Source organism: Sylvia atricapilla, chromosome 14 (genome assembly GCF_009819655.1).
Source record: "Sylvia atricapilla isolate bSylAtr1 chromosome 14, bSylAtr1.pri, whole genome shotgun sequence".
Classification (NCBI taxonomy): Eukaryota; Metazoa; Chordata; class Aves; order Passeriformes; family Sylviidae; genus Sylvia; species Sylvia atricapilla.
The window spans coordinates 959,749-976,587 of record NC_089153.1 but is presented as its reverse complement, the minus strand read 5'-3'; the positions used below and the strand labels follow the sequence as shown (position 1 = coordinate 976,587).

The following is a 16,839-nucleotide window of genomic DNA, read 5'->3' as shown; positions in this document are numbered from 1 at the left end:
ATCACCTGGCAGGGCTCCCATCCAGGAGCCTCAACTACCTCCAGCACATGGGATTGCTGCTGGAATTTGAAAGGGAGTTCGATGGGGCCACGTTTGGGCACTTCCAGCACGTTTGGGGTTAGAAGAAGGGCACGATTGGTGGCTTTCTGCTGGGGAATAACTTTCCCCAGAAGGGATCCAATCTTGATTATCTGGGACTGAGAGAAAAAACTCACTTTCAGGATGTCACGTGGAGCTGCTTCTGTGTGTGTTGGAGAGGTTCAGAGGGCCCATCCCTGTGTGCACCTGGGTTTGGAGGCAGGGCTGGAGCCTCCTTGTCGTGGATCATCAGCTCCTAGCTGCCTAAAGGGGTTTTTTCCCCTTGTCCCAAAGGCTTTAGCTCTTCTGAAAGCTCCAGCTGCATGTGCCTCCCTGCCTCAGGAATACCTGAAATTTGGGGTGTCTGTGTGGTGAGGCCATCCTGCATTCCCTGCTCAGTTTGCAGCTGGCGCTGTGTGCCCAGATATTCTGATAATGCTCTTCTGAAACGCTCCTTTTTGTCTGGCTGTAATTAAAGCCAGAATTTGCCCTTTCTGAGTTGTTATTTCAGGAGCTGGAGCTCAGCCTGTGCTGTTGTCACTCGTGGGCTACAGATGCCATTGTCCCGGGCCCGGCCGGCGGCACTGGAAGCAGCTCTGGAATTTCACTCCGCTATTTTTAGTTGGTGGTGAAAAATTGCACTTCCAACACCTTTGAATTGCTGTCGGTGCTTAACCAAATCAAAGGGCAGGTCCTGGCTGCTGTGAGGAGGGGGATGAGGAGGTGACCTGGAGCTGCTGCAGGGCTGAGGGGGAAATGGGTGAAGTGGGGGCTCTGGGGAGGGGCTGTGGGGGAGTCAAACATTGCTGCTCTGCCACTGCCCTGCCACCGCCCTGCCACAGCCCTGTCACAGCCCTGCCACTGCCCTGTCACAGCTCTGCCACTGCCCTGTCACAGCCCTGCCACTGCCCTGCCACTGCCCTGCCACCGCCCTGCCACCGCCCTGCCACAGCCCTGTCACAGCCCTGCCACTGCCCTGCCACAGCTCTGTCACTGCCCTGCCACAGCTCTGTCACAGCCCTGCCACTGCCCTGCCACTGCCCTGTCACAGCCCTGCCACTGCCCTGCCACTGCCCTGTCACAGCCCTGCCACTGCCCTGCCACCGCCCTGCCACTGCCCTGCCACCGCCCTGCCACAGCCCTGTCACAGCCCTGCCACCGCCCTGCCACCGCCCTGCCACAGCTCTGCCACTGCCCTGCCACTGCCCTGTCACAGCCCTGTCACTGCCCTGCCACCGCCCTGCCACTGCCCTGTCACAGCCCTGCCACCGCCTTGCCACTGCCCTGCCACAGCCCTGTCACAGCCCTGCCACAGCCACCCATCTGTCCCCTCTGTGCAAGTGTCCCATGGTCACTGCTGTGATGGGGTGGCTCTGGGCTCCTTCTCATCTCACTGTGCCCCTTTTGGGGTCAGTTCCCTTCCCGTCCCTCTGTGTCCCCAGGTGTCCCCGTTGGCTCTGCCACGGCTGCAGCCCTGTGGCAATGCCCAGTGCACAGCTCTGCTCTCCCCAGAGCCGCCACAGGGCCCATGCTGGACATGGCAGCTCTTGGGCAGCTGGGATGGAGGCAGGAGCTGGTGAAGGACCTCTGTAAGTCCAGGTGAGTAAATGTCCCTTGTGTGGGACTTTCCTCTTCCACCCCAGCCCCCTCCAGAGCTGAGACCAAAGCTGTTGCTCACCCACAGTTTCTCCTTGTCAGTGCCAGGGCACGAGTTTCCTGAGAAGCTGCTTCACCTGTTTGGCCACTAGGTTCCCACGCTGGCACAAACACCTCTTCCCTGGCTAAGGAATCCTCATAGCTGAGTTTCCCTGCCTGGCTGTTCCCTGCCATGTGCCTGGAGAGGCCCAGGTGGCAGTTTTGCTGCTTTGCTTCCCTGCACTTTGACTCCAGGACTTGTTTGGAGTGGGGAACCTTCAAATCAGCTCGGCTGAGGTAATCAAGATCTCCAGTTCTCCCCGGGTTGCTCTGCTCCCAGCCTGTGGAAGTAAGAGGGGCAGTGACTCCTGGAAGGACCCTGGTGACACTGGGCTTGTCTGGGCTGTGCAGCTGCCAGGGAAGCTTGGCTGGCTCCGGGACAGCCCGGTGTGGGAGGATGTTGGGACAAATAGTTCAGCTCATTATCCAGAAAAGATGTAGTGAGGCAAAATCAAATGGTGTCACCCCCAAAATGCTGCCCCAGGTGTGCTGTGGTGCTGCCAGGGCATGTGAGACACAGAGAGAGCCTCTCTGGGAGTAGAGGTGGGGAGGACCAGGGAGCACATCCTTCCCTGGGATGATGGGTGGACAGAAAACATGGACTGAACTGATGGCTGAGTTTCAGTGGGGTCAGCCCAGGGGGATGGTGGTTTCTACGGTTTTTCTAAGCACAGGATTGCTTTTGCTTTGATACAGCGAGGCTGAGGTGGCCCTCAAGGAATCCCTGTCCTGTTGCACAACACGGAGATATCTCCAGGTTGGTGGCGCCAGGACTTTCCCTTCCACTTCCCCCTCATCCTCTCAGGAAAACTGGCAGAGCAAGTTCTCTTCCACTGGAACTGCCCCACTGCCCTGCTGTGCCTCCACCTGAGCAGGGGCCTCATTACCACTAATTAGCAGCTGTGTCCCTTCGTGGCTGCTGTGCAGATGTGTGACACAGATCTGTCACACACCCGGGGAGGAGTCACTGGCACAGCCTTGTCTGAGCAGGGCACACCCAGAGACTGCTTCTCAAATTCATGCAGCCAGGAAAAAGGCACGGGAATATTGTTCTTGAATCATGGAATCATTTAGGGGGGAGAAGACCTCCCAGATCATGTCCCAGCTGTGCCCCATTCCACTTTGTCCCCAGCCCAGAGCACTGAGTGCCACCTCCAGCCCTTCCTTGGACACCTCCAGGGATGGGCACTCCAAACCTCCCTGGGCAGTTCCAGTCCCTGAGCACCCTTTCCATGGAGAAATTCCTGCTGCTGTCCACCCTGAGCCTCCCCTGGCCCAGCCTGAGGCCGTTCCCTCTCCTCCTGTCCCTGTTCCCTGGGAGCAGAGCCCGACCCCCCGGCTGTCCCCTCCTGTCAGGGGCTTGTGCAGAGCCACAAGGTCCCTGAGGCTCCTTTTCTCCAGGCTGAGCCCCTTTCCCAGCTCCCTCAGCCTCTCCTAGGACTTACTCTTTCCCAGTGAGTTTCTATCGCAGAATAAATTTATCAGAACCTCTTATCTCATTATGCCTTGGACATACTGCTCACTCCTCATGAGGTCTTCAGTTGTGAGTTGGTCAGAAGCAATTTTAATTTACAGGTACAGGGATTGATATCCTCACTCTTGCTCTCCTTGGTGTTCCACACTAAAGGCAAAACATTTGATGTTTTTCTACGCTTTCCTAAATTAATTTCTACGTTTTTCTTTTTCTCTCACATCACAGGAATTGCTTTTACAACACCATTAACAGCAGATTACAGGAGCTCCAATTCCATCTGATGTCTCCTGCCAGAGTGAGTCCCATCCTGATGTGCAACATCCATGGCTGTGGTACAAGAACCCTTGGAACTGCCAGGATGGCAACACTGATTTGCTCTTTGTACAAATTCATGGAAGATTTTTCCCCCCCGCTTTTTTCTCTCTTTGATTGTCTCCTCATTTCCTCTGCCCTGGGAATCCTTCCCATACTCAGAACACCAGGCTGTGCTTTGGAAAGCACCAGGAGCGTTGTGCTGTCAGCAAATCCCTGCCCTGGGTATATTTAGACTCAGACATGCTGATTTTTTACTTTGGTGTCCCAAACAACTGCTGCCTTGGTTGATGTCCAGAGCCAATGGCTGATGCCAGGGACAGCAGAATGGAGCTGGATTTTGTCCCACCTTTCTCACTGACACCTCTGTGTGAGGGTGCTACACAGTGGGTGTAATTCCACCTTTGTTAGGGGTTGTGATGGGAAGGTGGGAAGGATCCAGCCCAGCTGCCAGTGGGGCCCAGGTTTGGCAGGAAAAGGAAGGATTTTCCATGGCAATGGAGTGTGCTAGGGTGAGGGGCAGTGCTGGTGGGGGCACCCCTGTGTGGGTTTGGGGCCTTGCTTAGAGGGACTTTGGGGCAGTGGCATCTTGGGCTTGGCTTTGTCCCCACGAATGGAAATGGGGACACTTTTGGGGCACATCAAATTGTCACCCCCAGGCTGTGAGCAGCAGCAGGGTTTGATGGAGAGGGACACGTGCACCTCTTCCTTTACCTTTTAAACACTCTAGAAAGGGTTTAGACTTCATAGTAAGTATTGTTCTAAACAATTTGGAGTGGGTGAAGGACCTTTCTGCTGACATCAGTGTCCTGTGGAAGAGGTGAGTTGTCAATAAGAAAGGACTTTGCACCATTTCCATTTGTTCCTCTTCCATCTCTTCACCATTTGGCAGAGATTTGAACAGATAACAGAAAAAAAATGCTTAGCAGGAAGCTGCAGGTCCATTTTCATGGCAAGCCCAGTGCTGTGCTGTCACAGCACACTGCTGCTCAGGACAGTTTTCCTTCCAATTTCCAGTGCTTATGAATGCAGTTGGTCCCTGCTGCGAGGTCACAGGGCAGCCTGAGTGTCCTTGGTCCCCAAAGCACCTGAGCTCCAGATGGCTCCTGGATGCTCTGTGGCTCCTGTGGCAGTGGCACAGTTTGCCAGCAGGATCCAGACCTAAAAGGCTGAAAAAGCTGCTCATTGCCAGGGGTTGAAGTCAGCTCCATGGAAATATCCAGTGGTGCCAGCAAGACCTGGCCTAATGCACAAATTAGGACTCATTAAACAGAACTGTTTATTAAGTAAACTGTACAACATGCCGAGCCATCTCATGAGTCCATATATCACAGAATCCCAGGCTGTTTTGGGCTGGGAGGACCTCAAAGCCCATCCAGCGCCACACCTGCCATGGCAGGGACAGCTCCCACTGTCCCAGGCTGCTCCAAGCCCCAGTGTCCAGCCTGGCCTTGGACACTGCCAGGGATCCAGGGGCAGAGCTGCTCTGGGCACCCTGTGCCAGGGCACGGAGGGAGCGGACAGGAGGAGTCTCAAAGGCGCTTTCCAAGCTTTCGATCCCCCAGCGTCCAGCACCAAACCGCCGCCTCGGCTTTTCCCACACGGTTCTGCCGCGCTCGGCAGTCCCGGCAGCGCGGGAGACGAAGCTCCAGGCGCTTCCGCCGTCGCACGGAGGCGCTCGCTGCCGCCGCTGTCCCGGCCCCGCGGCCATCGGCTGTTCCCGGCCTTCCCGCTCCCCCTCAGGCCCGCGCCGCTCCCGGCGGCCCCCGCGCGCCGCCCGCGCCCAACGGCCAGCGCGGGGCTCTCCTGGGGGCGGGGCCGGGCGCGCCGGGGCCCCGCCTCTTCCGTGCGCAGTGACGTCGCGGCGGGCGCAGCGCGCGTGCGTCTGCGCGTGCGCGTGGCGGGGGCGGGCGGGCCGCGGCGGGGCCTGGCGGGCGCGGGGCGGCGGCGGCGGGGCCGGGCCGGGCCGGGCGGGCGGAGCGGAGCGGCCGCCGCGATGGAGCCCGACTCGGTTATCGAGGACAAGACCATCGAGCTCATGGTGAGTCACCCCCGTCCCCCGCGCACGCCCTCCCGCCCGCTGTGGCCCCCCCTCCCCGGCTCAGGCCCCGTCGGCGCGCCCGGCCCGCGGGGTCCGACGCCCGGGGGCTGTGTCGAGCCCGCGCTCGGCCCCGGCCCGGCCGCGCTGCCCCTGCGGGGGAATCCGCTCGCTCCCGCCTCCGCCGCGGCCCCCGCCGGCCGCCCGGGGCGCCACGAGCGCCTCCGTTTCATTGAAAATAAATAAATAACAGCAATTAACTGGCCGCAGGGGCAGAGCCGCGCCGGGGCCGCGCTCCACGAAGCGAAAGCGAATTGCCCCGGGCGGGGGTCTCCGGCTCCGGCCCCTCCCCGGCCCGTTCGAACCCCCCCGGGCGGGGATCAAACCTCGCCGAGGGGCCGAGGGGCTCCGGGCCGGGGCAGCAGCGGTGCTGCAGCTCTGCTCCAGCGCACACGGGATTACCTAACGAGACCTAATTGGTGTGTTGGATACACCCCTAATTAACGCTTACGCCGCTAAATTCGCGTTAGTGGAAAGGTAGCCAGGTGGGGACAGGAGAAAGAGGTGGTTTTATGTTTTTTTTTTTTTTTTTTTAATATAAGCAAATTAGATCTCTATAGGTAAATAGCAGAGGCCCCTCGTTTTTCTGCCTTTAGGCATGAATAAAATTAAATTAGGAGTTGAGAGAGAATAGTGATCGGTAAATCTCCTCTAATTTATTTGTTATAAGCATTATTGCCTTTTCTCTAAGCGTAACTTGCTGTCACATTAAAAAATTCATGTAGTTTTTCAGAACTGAGGGGCAAAATGCATATAATTTCCCTTTAAGGCACTCTGAAGGTGAGCTGGGTTCAGTGGAGACATAAATGGGTTTTTTAGCCGGTGGAGTTGTTCCTAAACTACCTGATCCAAAAAAATATGAACTTTCTTTAAATGTGCCATCTGGTCTCAAAAAGCAGTAATAAAATGAGAAAGGGGAAAAACCTCCAAAGCCCTTGTGTATCTTTCATTATTTTTGCTGATCACTGAGGGCAGGGCCTAAGAGCTGTTCGTAGGGAGCCTCTGTCACCTGCCCTGGGGAACATCCGAGCCGTCAGTGCCCTCAGCAGGGAGCGCAGGGCTGGGGCAGCTCTGTGGAGATCCGCCTCAGGACCAGCCTCCCAGAGAGATGCCTCCTGAATTCTCCAGGTGGGACCTGTGCTCTGGTGGGTTTTTCCCCCCGTGGAACAGTCACCAGCACTCCTCAGCTTTGGGTTCTGTGAGGTGCTTTGAGCATATATGAAATAGCATTCAGAACTGGAAGGTTTGGCTCTGTCAGCATTCAAAAACCCCCACTTTTCTGTGTTTTGGCAAGTGCTCTCCCCTTTTAGTGTCTCCTCTTTGTGGCCAGGTTGTATCAGGAGGAAGCAAATGGGACTTTAACTGGTGAGTGTTGTATCCTCCACTTGCTGGAGCTGGGAAATGTGCTAATCCATGCAAATATCAGTGAGATTAGTAGGAGTTTTAGTATGCAGTAGGAGGTTTTAGAAATATACTTTTCTCTCTTTCACAAGAAATGGATAAATATAAAAATTTAATAATATGAACAATTAATTCTGTAGTTTCTAAGAGAAAATGTTGTTCTGTACAATGTAGTTGGTAGTTGACTTTAATGTTAACCTTAGTGGAGGCTTGCCCCGAATCACTTGTGGAAATGTTTCAGTGGGGATGTTTCCCTAAAATCATTGAAAATCATTCCTAAATGCAGATGTGGAGGTTTTGCCTTCTGGTGTGGTGCGGAAGGGGAGATTCTCCAGGGATTTGTTTGAATCCACAGGGCAAAAGCTGTTTGGGCTGAGTTCCCCAGTGGGGATTTCTGTGTGACCTGGAAACGTGGGAGTCAGTGCTGTGGGAAACATCCCAAACCCAGGACCATCTCTGCCTGGCAGACTTAGAGGCAGACTTAAGAAGATGCTGCTCTTCTTAAGAGTGTTCCACATTCCTAAAAGCAGATGTTTTATGCCTCTCTTTGGTCAGGGAGATGGGGTTTGGTGCACTTCTGCTCAGTCACTTCCCTCCAATGCCAGGGGTGAATCTGTAGTAAATACAGGAGCAAATGTGTGATGTGAAAGTTCTGAGGAGCAAATAAACCATAATTCTGAGGGGCTGATAAACAAGAGGTAATGTGTCAACATGTTAATTGTATGTAAGTTTCAGGACACGCTGTTCTAGCCCTCAACTGTGCCTTCCCTGGATGGATCATTTGCATTTATTTAAAGGAAAATCAGTCATGGAAATAATACTGTTCTATTTTTAAGGCTGGAATCTCAGAGAAATATTTTAAGGTTTCAGAGTGACAACTTTGATTTGCTGCGTGAAGTTTTAGCGAGTGTTCCCAAGCTGTGTCCCTCAGGACAGCTGAAGGCTCCCCGTGCCGTGTGCTGCTTGTGTGGATCCTGTTGTTAGTTGTTCCCAGAGGGATGAGCATTGAGTGATGCCATTCCATGGCTTCCATGTGTGGGTGGTGCCCAGCTGTACGGGTGAGATTCCCGCCGAGGTTAACTGGGACTGCTGGGATACCCAGGCTGAGGCTCACGGTGCCTGGCGGGGCTGGGGCTGGTTCAGTCGTGGGCTCAGGGAAATGCTGAGTGTGAGGAAGTAATCCAGAACAGATGGAGGGCCAGCCACAGTCGCTGAAAGGGCTCTTTCTGCCCCTGGTTTTGGTTTTCTCAGCGAAACTAGATAACTGTGACCTTTTTGCTCTTTTAAAGAACCGACAGCAATGCTTTGTGAAGTAAGTTTTGTTACCTGCAGATCTGAGTTGTGTATCAAATCTGTGTTCCGTTGCATCAACCCTGTGATTTGCATTTACCTTCAATACCTGCTAAAAGTCTTGTGTTCTTCTTTTTCCCAGGAAGCTTCCCATAATTGTTATTTAGTGTTACCAGCAGCTTTCACAGTGGGGGCATTAGCTGTCTAGGTTGTACTGAGGTAGTTGTAACGGAATACGTCAGTGTGGCAACTAGTTTGGGGGGCTTTTTATACATTTATGGGGTGGACTGTGTGCAGCAGGAGATGTGGATGGCATAACAAAATCAATCTGCTGCTCTCAGGCTTCTGTACCCACCAGCCACCTACGGGAGATGGCTGCTGAGCAAGAATCCAGCTGTGTGGAAATTCTCCCACTCACTGAGCTTATGACCCTCATGTTTCACTGTGGCCTTGCTGCCCAGGCTGCTCTTGAAACACAGGTCCCTGTGCTGGCAGTTAAATTCAACATTCACTGCTCTGTGGTAGGAGCATGAAAAGGTTTGGGAAAGGCCATGCCTGGGAATGAAATGGGCAAGTGTTGTTCACACTGCTATCATTTGTATCTTGAAGTTATATATGTCGAACTAATCTTCCTAACACATGGCCTTTCTAGACATGGCCTTCAGTGTCTAGAGTACCTTTCTCTGGCTCTCACAAAAGCATCCAGTGTTTAAGTAACTCAGTAAATAATAAATGAAGAATTATAATTGAATATCTTGCCAAAAATCTTTGTTTCTCCTGGCAGGACTTTGATGTGAGGTGGAGGTGTTCAGGGGTACCAGTCTGAGAAGGAAGTGTTTCACACAGGCCTGCCTGAGCAACAGCAGCTCCTGCTGTATGTCACTCCAGGGGTACCTGAAGTACCCTGGGTTACTGCAGCTGGAGATGGTTGTGCCTCCAAACTATTAAAAGCTTAAAGTGCAAAAAAATCCCAACATTCTGCTTGGAAGCTAAAATACAGCTGTTGTATGTATATCTCAGTAGGGCTGTAGTGCTCTGACTTTTTTCTTCCATGTCACAGTCATTGCAAGCCATGCAGGCAGTTGATTTGTGGGGTTGTTTTTTTCCCCACATATTCTTAGAGGAATCCTTCAAAGAGTTGACTTTTGTAGTGACACAGATAGAGGCAATGATCATCTTTGCAGCTGAGACAAAGGAGTTACTGTTCTAGCTGAAATGTGAGTGGTTCTTAATTGAAGCCTTGGAGTAGATGGAGTGTTAGTGAGGCGTTTGTAAACCTGTGTGTAACCTAGATGTGCTTTCTTCAGCAGGGTAACAATCTGTTTGCTTTGCTGGTGTCTTTTTCTAACCTTCACTAAATGAGCAGAGTTGAGTGCTGCATGTTGGACAGTAAAGCATGCAGGGTTTCATACATGGGGTAAAAGGCAGTGGCTGGAGCAAACAGCTAAAGAGGTGGTGGTGGGATGGATGTGAGGAAGGCTGAGCCTTGGGAAGGGGGATGTGAGGTCTGTGCTGCTGCCAGGCTCTCGGGGTGACAGTCCTGTTTGAGAGAGGGTCTTGCAGAGGAAGGATGCAGATCTGAGGAGAAGAGATTGCTGTGGCTTTGGCAGCAGTGCAGAAAATGGGAAGGAAGAGCTTAAGAACATGAATTAGAGCAAGGCAGCTGTACTGGGAGCCAACGGAGTGGTGAAAGGAGGGAAGTGGACAGAGGAGTGTGGAAGTCTTTATCTTTTGGGAGGGGAGAGCTGAAGGAATGGCCTGACTGGGGAAGTGAGGTGGCAGAGAGAAGGAGGCTGTAAAGATGCAGAAGTGTGTAAAGGAAAGTTACCTGAGGTTTGTGATGATGGTGGCAGCAGCCATCAGATTATTCAGGTGAAGCACAGCTGCAGATATGCCACTTGTGGGGGAACTTCTGAAACTAAATTGCTTTTGGTTCTTAATAAAAGGAAGTTACCAGTTCTTGGGGAGACTAAGCCCTGATGTTTGACCAGAGGCATTTTAAATCTCATTTGAGACTCAGAGATTTCTCACCTCACCGTGCAGTTACATTTTCTAACATGAGAAAATTCTCCAAGCTCTGCCCAGTGTGAGCAGGTGAGGTGCAGCAGAGGAAGTTCCCTGCAGCCTGGACCTCGTGCAGGGCTCCTCTGTGTGAGCGTGGGCGGGCAGCTTTCGGCTCCGTGGGCTGCCCCAGAGCTCTGCCTTGGGGCGGAGCTCCCGGGGTAAATCCCTGTCCAGGTGTCCGTGTGGAACGAGGTCCCGTCTCTGCAGGCAGCTGCTGTGGGTGCAGCTGTCCTCTCTGAAGTGCTCTGGGGTTGCTGCTTTGAGACGCCCTTCTGCCTTTGCTGCGTGTCAGCCGGTGCCAGCTGGGTCCCTCAGGATACAGAGCTTTGAGCACTGCTAAGATTTGGGTCACCGAGGAGTGTTGTGAGCAGCATCGCAGCAAAACAACCTGCTTTGTTACAAGCTGTACCCTCAGAGAGACCTGGGAATGTTCTTTGAAGGATGGATGTACCATTTCATTTCATGTTTTTTAAAACACTTCTTCTGCTTGTTAAATCAACTTGTCGTGTGTCTCTGGTGTGCTGGGTTTATTGCAGTGCAGTTTGGAGCTTGCTGGTGCTTTGGCATTTTCAGTTGCCCCTCCCTGGGCAGCTCAGAGTGCTTGTGCAGCAGCGTGCTCAGGGAGATTGCTGATGGCTTTCAGATGAAATGGATGTTGCAGCAAATGTGCCAATGTGAGAGGAATGATGTGTGGGAGAGAACAAGAGACCGTGCTTATGAGAGGACTGCTCCGTGACAAGGAATTTTTTTTTGTTGCAGGGCAAAAAATGAATTGAAGGGAAATGAGAATATTGACTGAGTTGTTTAAATTAATGCTTTGGATGGGTAACAATCCTTTCCTTCCAGCTTTTTCCTTGGGTGACATCTTCTTTATATGAATGCCACTGTTTATGTTGTTACATAATCTGATTTAGTGGTTTGATTTTTATGGCATCATTATTCACAGAAAATCCCCTTTTTCTGGAAAATCTGGAAAATCCCCTTCCTTCCCCAGTTTATTGGTGTATTTATGAGCTCAGTGGTGTGACATCTGACAGCCTACTCCATTTTCCTGTACCACTTCCACACATTTCCCAATATGAGCGATGCATGAGCGAGAGCAGATAATGCAAAAGTAACGCAATGCCATTAGTGTTTTGACAACAAAAAGCACTGACACTTTCTGAAAACTTAATTTGCTTCTCAGGCAGGCTGAATTAACAACGGGAACGTTTGAAGGCATGTTGTTTCTTCGGTGCTTTGTTAATCCACATCCCCACAGAACTTGCATCCTTGTACTTTCACCCCAGGAAGTAACAGTTTTGTTTGGGATCAAAGAGTAGTTCAGCTTCCTGGGCCCGTTTGTAGGATGAATACAGATGGAAATTTGTAAGATGTAGGTAGGGACCTACTTGCTAGAAATAGGGAGTGGTGTGTTTTCTGGGTAAAATGGAAAAAAAAAGCATTTGGGTCAACTTCAAGCTGTTGGCAGCTTGAATTTTGGTTTACTCACTGACCTAGAGGAGAAGAGGAGACTCACCACATGTATATATATATTCAGCGTTGAAAGTTTGCTCTAAGTTTCATTCTCTTGAGGAGTTCTTGAATGTGGAGTTTTGGTACAAAACTCCATTGTTGTGCCATTGTGCACTGTTTGCCTTTTTGAGAGGTGTGAGGTTGTATTTCAGCATAGTTTGCATGATGGGGCTGTTTTCAAGGCTTCCAACCTTTGCAGTGAAGCCAATTTTTGGTTTTCAGATAAAAATGCCTAAAGCTCTTTGAAAATCTATACTCATAATTTGCAAAACTTAGTAAATTCCAGCTTGGACTTGATAGAGAGTCTCACTGGTAATTTTTGTAGGGCAAGGGAGGACTAGCCAGGAAAACTTGTTATTCAGGCTGTCTCCAGCACAACCAGTCCTTCTGAAGACAAAAATCAGACCTGTGCTGTTACACTTGCAAATAATGTTAGAGTTTGCCTTCATGGAGAAGTAAGTGCCTCTCCTTCCAGCATCCTGCTGGCTCTGCAATGACTTAGCAAATCGGTACATTTATATAATTTGATAGCTGGCTTCTTGCTGAGCTATATTGTACTCTGAAATTTCTGAGTCATATGCCTTGACATCCTAGCACTTTCCTTGGCAGCCTTAAAAATCATGCATTGGACATGGTACTGGGCCTGCAGCGCTGCTTTGTCCTTGAAATGCTGCCCTGGGATTGACTGCCTTTGCCAGTGGCTGGAAAGCAGAAAATCACCCCACCATAAAAGTGCTCCTTTCTTTGGGGAGCTGTGGGCAGTCAGGGACAGTCCTGTCCTTATGGAGACGGTTTCTTGGCACACCTGGAGACAGTGGCAATTTCTCCACCCGTTCTTGTGTTGCTGGAGCTTGAGATGTGGGACACAGCAGTGGAGGCTGAGGCTCTGCTCTCTGGAGGGGCTGCAAAGCAGAGGAGAGAGGGTGAGAGGTGGTAGTGATGTGTTCCTCTGGGGATGTTGCAGCATTTGGTTCTCACTGTTGGTAGGGGAAGCTCTGTAGCCGTGGCCAAAGTTTCTGAAGCTTTTGTGGAAGTTGCATGGTTTGGTCTCTGTAGGCTGAGCTTTCTGTTGCACATGGAGTGTGAGTTTTCTGCAGACCCCGTCTCCTCTGAGGTATCACTGTACCAGCTGCTTTAAAGCAGTCACACTCTCACTGTACTGCTGGCAGGACTGGCTGGAGGCCTTTTATCTGCCTGCTTAGCAAGAGGGGACTCAGGAGTAGTGTAGTGTCTTACTCTCTCCTGGTTCTAGATTGTTTTCTGGAGACACAGCAGTACTGCAAATACACTGAATTCAGTGCTGTTGTTCAGATCAGGAATGTCTTGACAGCTCCATCTTTGTGCTGCAGACATGTAAGGCAGATGAGGTCATTTTGAGCCTGGAAACAGGGAAATAATCATTGCAGTAAAGTGCTTTAGAGGATGTTTATGGCAGACCAAGAGAACTGCATCGAGCTGTTGTGCAAAACTGTTCCTGGAGCAGGCCTGCGAGGTGTGGGGCTGGTGGTTGAAGCTTTAGGACTTGCTTTGTTATCTGCTTTGTAGCTTCTTCTCATCTTCCTTAATCTTAGCAAGGTGAGCTGCGCCCCAAAAGACTTGTTTGGATGACTCAGGGTAAGGGAAGGAGCAATTTCTTGTCTGTAAAATGCGTTTCTCTGTCTTAGATCCACCAATCCGACGACCCCACTAACGTAGTTGGTCCTGGTCTGGGCAGGTGCCTGGGCTGCCTTGTCTCTAACAGCATTAGCAGTAATTGGGATGTCGTTCAAGAAAGAAGTAGATACACCAAGCTGAAGATGATTGGCTGCTCTCTTTTAACAGACAAGTCTGAGAAGGAAAACCCATTCGAATCCCCTTTCATTCTGGATTGGTGGATCTGAAGCCCAGAAACAAAGTTTCAGGTAAGAAGTCACCCTGTACTATATCTTGCTGCTTCTGCTTAGATGAGTTTGTTGACACATTCAGTGTCTCACATTAACTGCTTCATGTCCCCCAAGTGCTAGGGCACAGGGGATCAGCTGCTGAGCCTCCAGTCAGACAGGGAATGGCCAGGAAATGCAGGAGCAGTTCTGGAGGTGATTGCCAGTCTGCTGTGGAACGCAGGCCTGGGAACATGAGGTGAACTTCTGCGTGTGCAGGGCACGGAGCCATTGGCTGCCACATTCTGCTTCTGGAAGGGGAGAGCAGCCTTGGCAGTGACTGCCTTGCCTCCCCGTGGAGTTCGAGGAGGTCCCAGCTCTAAGTTCTGTCCTGTCCTCTGATGGGTCCATCAGAACTGGAGAGAACTTCTCTGGTTATTCCTAGGACAATTTCCTGTAGCTTTTCCTGCTGAAGTGCCATTTGAAATTCTGTTGTGGGCAGCAGTTGGAGTCAGTGTCCTAAACCCTTCCTGAAATGTCCGTGTGAAGGTGTGGCCCAGCTGTTTTGGGACAGATGTAGGGCAGGGGTGGCAGGAGGAGCATCACAGCCACTGTGGGTTTATTTCAGAGTAAGGGGGAGTGATTGTACTTGGAGTCACATTCCTCTGAGATTTTGGATACCTGCAAAAGGCTACAACAGGTTATCTTGGAGATGAGTTTGGAAAGTGTTTCTGTGCCTCAGGAAGGCAAGCTGGGTCCCTGGCTGGCAGAAAAATAAAGTTATGTAAGTTCAGTATCGTATCTGGTGTGAATGGGAGAGCTGCACCTCCCAGTGCCCAGCTTTACTGTAAGTTGGTGCTTTGATGGACTTGACGACTTATTTCTAGTCGTATGAAACAATGTACCTGGATTCCTGTGGACAGTAACAGCAGTAATGCTCAGCCTTTGTAGGCAGTTACTGCAATGAATGGTGAGGCCTCAGTATTTAACCTCCTGTAGCAGAAACTCCTGTAGGTGCTATTGATTTCATGCATGGTTTTAGTTCTGTGTTTGTTTTGCTGGTGTGGTGTTTTGTGCCAAAGTTATATTTGAATTTAATTGATAAGTACATTTATAATTAATTACCTGTGCAAAGGGTGCTGCTGTTTCCTAGTTTGATTTTTCAAGTAGTCAAATTTTATTTGGTTAGGGTGGAGAAGTCTGTTTTAGTGTGACTCTTTAAAATAAACCAGAGACAATCTAAGTGAAATACTTATTAACCTCAGACTGACGCATTTCTTGCATTCTCATCTGGTATTAAATAGAATTTGTTCCAGATCCCCATCAGACTCAATTTGGAATTAAAACTGTAAAATAACTTCTTTCTGTGGAATATTTGCTGTTCAGGGTGTGCCTTTTTCTAAAATGAGAGAACAGGGAGGCAGAAGTGAACTTGGCATCTTTAGTGATGAAAACTGAAAAAGAGGAAATAATTTAAAATACACTGAGCAGGGAAAAAAAGAGGAAGCATAAATGAGTGCTCCTGCTGATCAAGATCCTCAATGTTATTTAATATTGCTTAACTTCTGGAAACATCAGCCAGCCCTACAAAGGCAGCAGTAGAGCTGAGCAGGTTGGAGGCTTTGCTCTTGCCCATGTTTTGAATGTTCTGAAATGTGAGGCAGCTCTCAGAGCTGTGTCAGTATTCCTGGGCAGTCTGGGGTGTGCTGCCCCTGCCTGGGAATCCTGGGCTTGTTCCTGGAAGCTCAGGCCCCACAGGCATTGGAAGTTGTCGAGTGCTTCTACCCTGCCTTTGCTGTTGTAGGATTTATTGTTAGCTCTGTTAGTCCTCAGCCTTGAAAACCTAGTGCAGAAGGGTCTGAGACAGCTTTTAATGTGTTAGACAAGTTTCAGCCATGCTTTTCTCTGTGTTTGACTCCCTGCAAGTTTCTCTTGTGTGATTGGCAGCGCTGGGTCTGTGTTCTCCGCTCAGGATTTGTCCTGAGCTGTTGGCTGGAGATGTAAGTCCCTGTTCTGCTGCAGGAGAGGAGAATAAAGTGTTTTGCTTTAGAAATGGCCTTTTAATGTAACACAGGAGATGTTATTGCAGATAGGTTATCACACAACTGTGGGAGTTGGGGTGTATGTACATGAAGGAAGCAAGGGCTAACCAAAATGCTGTGTATTTTGGAGAATTGAAATTATTTCAGCTAATGTTCAGAGTGACTTATGCAAACGTCTTAGGATTTTCTTCCCAGTCCTTTGTATCTTCTTGAAAATGAGCTGCTGCATCTCGTGAGTCTTACCCTGATGAATAAAGTATAATGGAGTAAGATGTATTCTGTTCAAAGAAAACATTTAATCTTCTCTCCACTGAACCCGTATTCCTTTTGTAGCATTGACTGTGTGTAGCAAACACACACTTTGATCTTCAGGAGCAGAGTGGGACAGCGTTATCCATCAGCCTCCTGTGAATTCAGTGTCCTATCTAAAGCATCGCTGTGGTAATGAGGAGAATTTCTCTCATCAATTATTTCCCTTGTCTTGCTTTAAATTTCCTGATTCCTCACTTAGTGTTTTTCCCCAAATGCAAGCGCTTACATGCAGATCTCGAATGGCTGTTGGAAGGGTGTTCCATTGAGCAGTTTTTATTGTGAATGGCAATGATTTGGCTTAATTGATTTGCCTAATGGCGCTGTGACTCAGCTATTGGGTACCTATTTTTTTTAGAATGATCTGATAGCAGTAAAAGAATAATCAAAAAATTTTCACAAGTTAAAATGAGTTTTCCACTCTGTGGGTATTTATTTTTGAGAAATTCACTTTCACATTTGTAGTTCATGGAAGAACGGAAATAAGTACAAGAGTAAATTACATCTAAACCAGCTCTGTTGACCTGAGTCCGGTTCTGCTGAAATTGAAGCAGATTGCTGGAATGCACACGTGAAGCTCCCTGGAGTGTGGGAATGTGTTGTATGGGTGGTACTCCAACAGCCTTCGGAATCCGCCAGGCCCAGTGAGGTTCGGCTGTGGGAAAGGCGGTGACGTCCTGGCACTGATTCCAGCAGATTTGT

General features: G+C 50.3%; 1 protein-coding gene across 4 annotated transcripts in view; it reads left to right on the top strand.

Moving 5' to 3' along the window:
• Positions 1 to 5,484: 5,484 nt before the first annotated feature.
• The window catches only part of FBXW11 (F-box and WD repeat domain containing 11), a 55,129-nt gene continuing 43,774 nt past the window's right edge, over positions 5,485 to 16,839 (top strand). For 2 of the 4 annotated variants that reach the window (XM_066328853.1, XM_066328851.1), the window contains exons 1-2: positions 5,485 to 5,600; positions 13,749 to 13,828. Coding sequence is in view for 1 of the 4 variants with exons in the window: in XM_066328852.1 (XP_066184949.1) it covers positions 5,556 to 5,600 (45 nt within the window). In the remaining 3 variants the exon portion in view is untranslated. Of the gene's footprint in view, positions 5,601 to 13,748; positions 13,829 to 16,161; positions 16,270 to 16,839 lie in introns of all 4 variants that reach the window. The other 2 variants (XM_066328854.1, XM_066328852.1) reach the window with 2 other exon arrangements.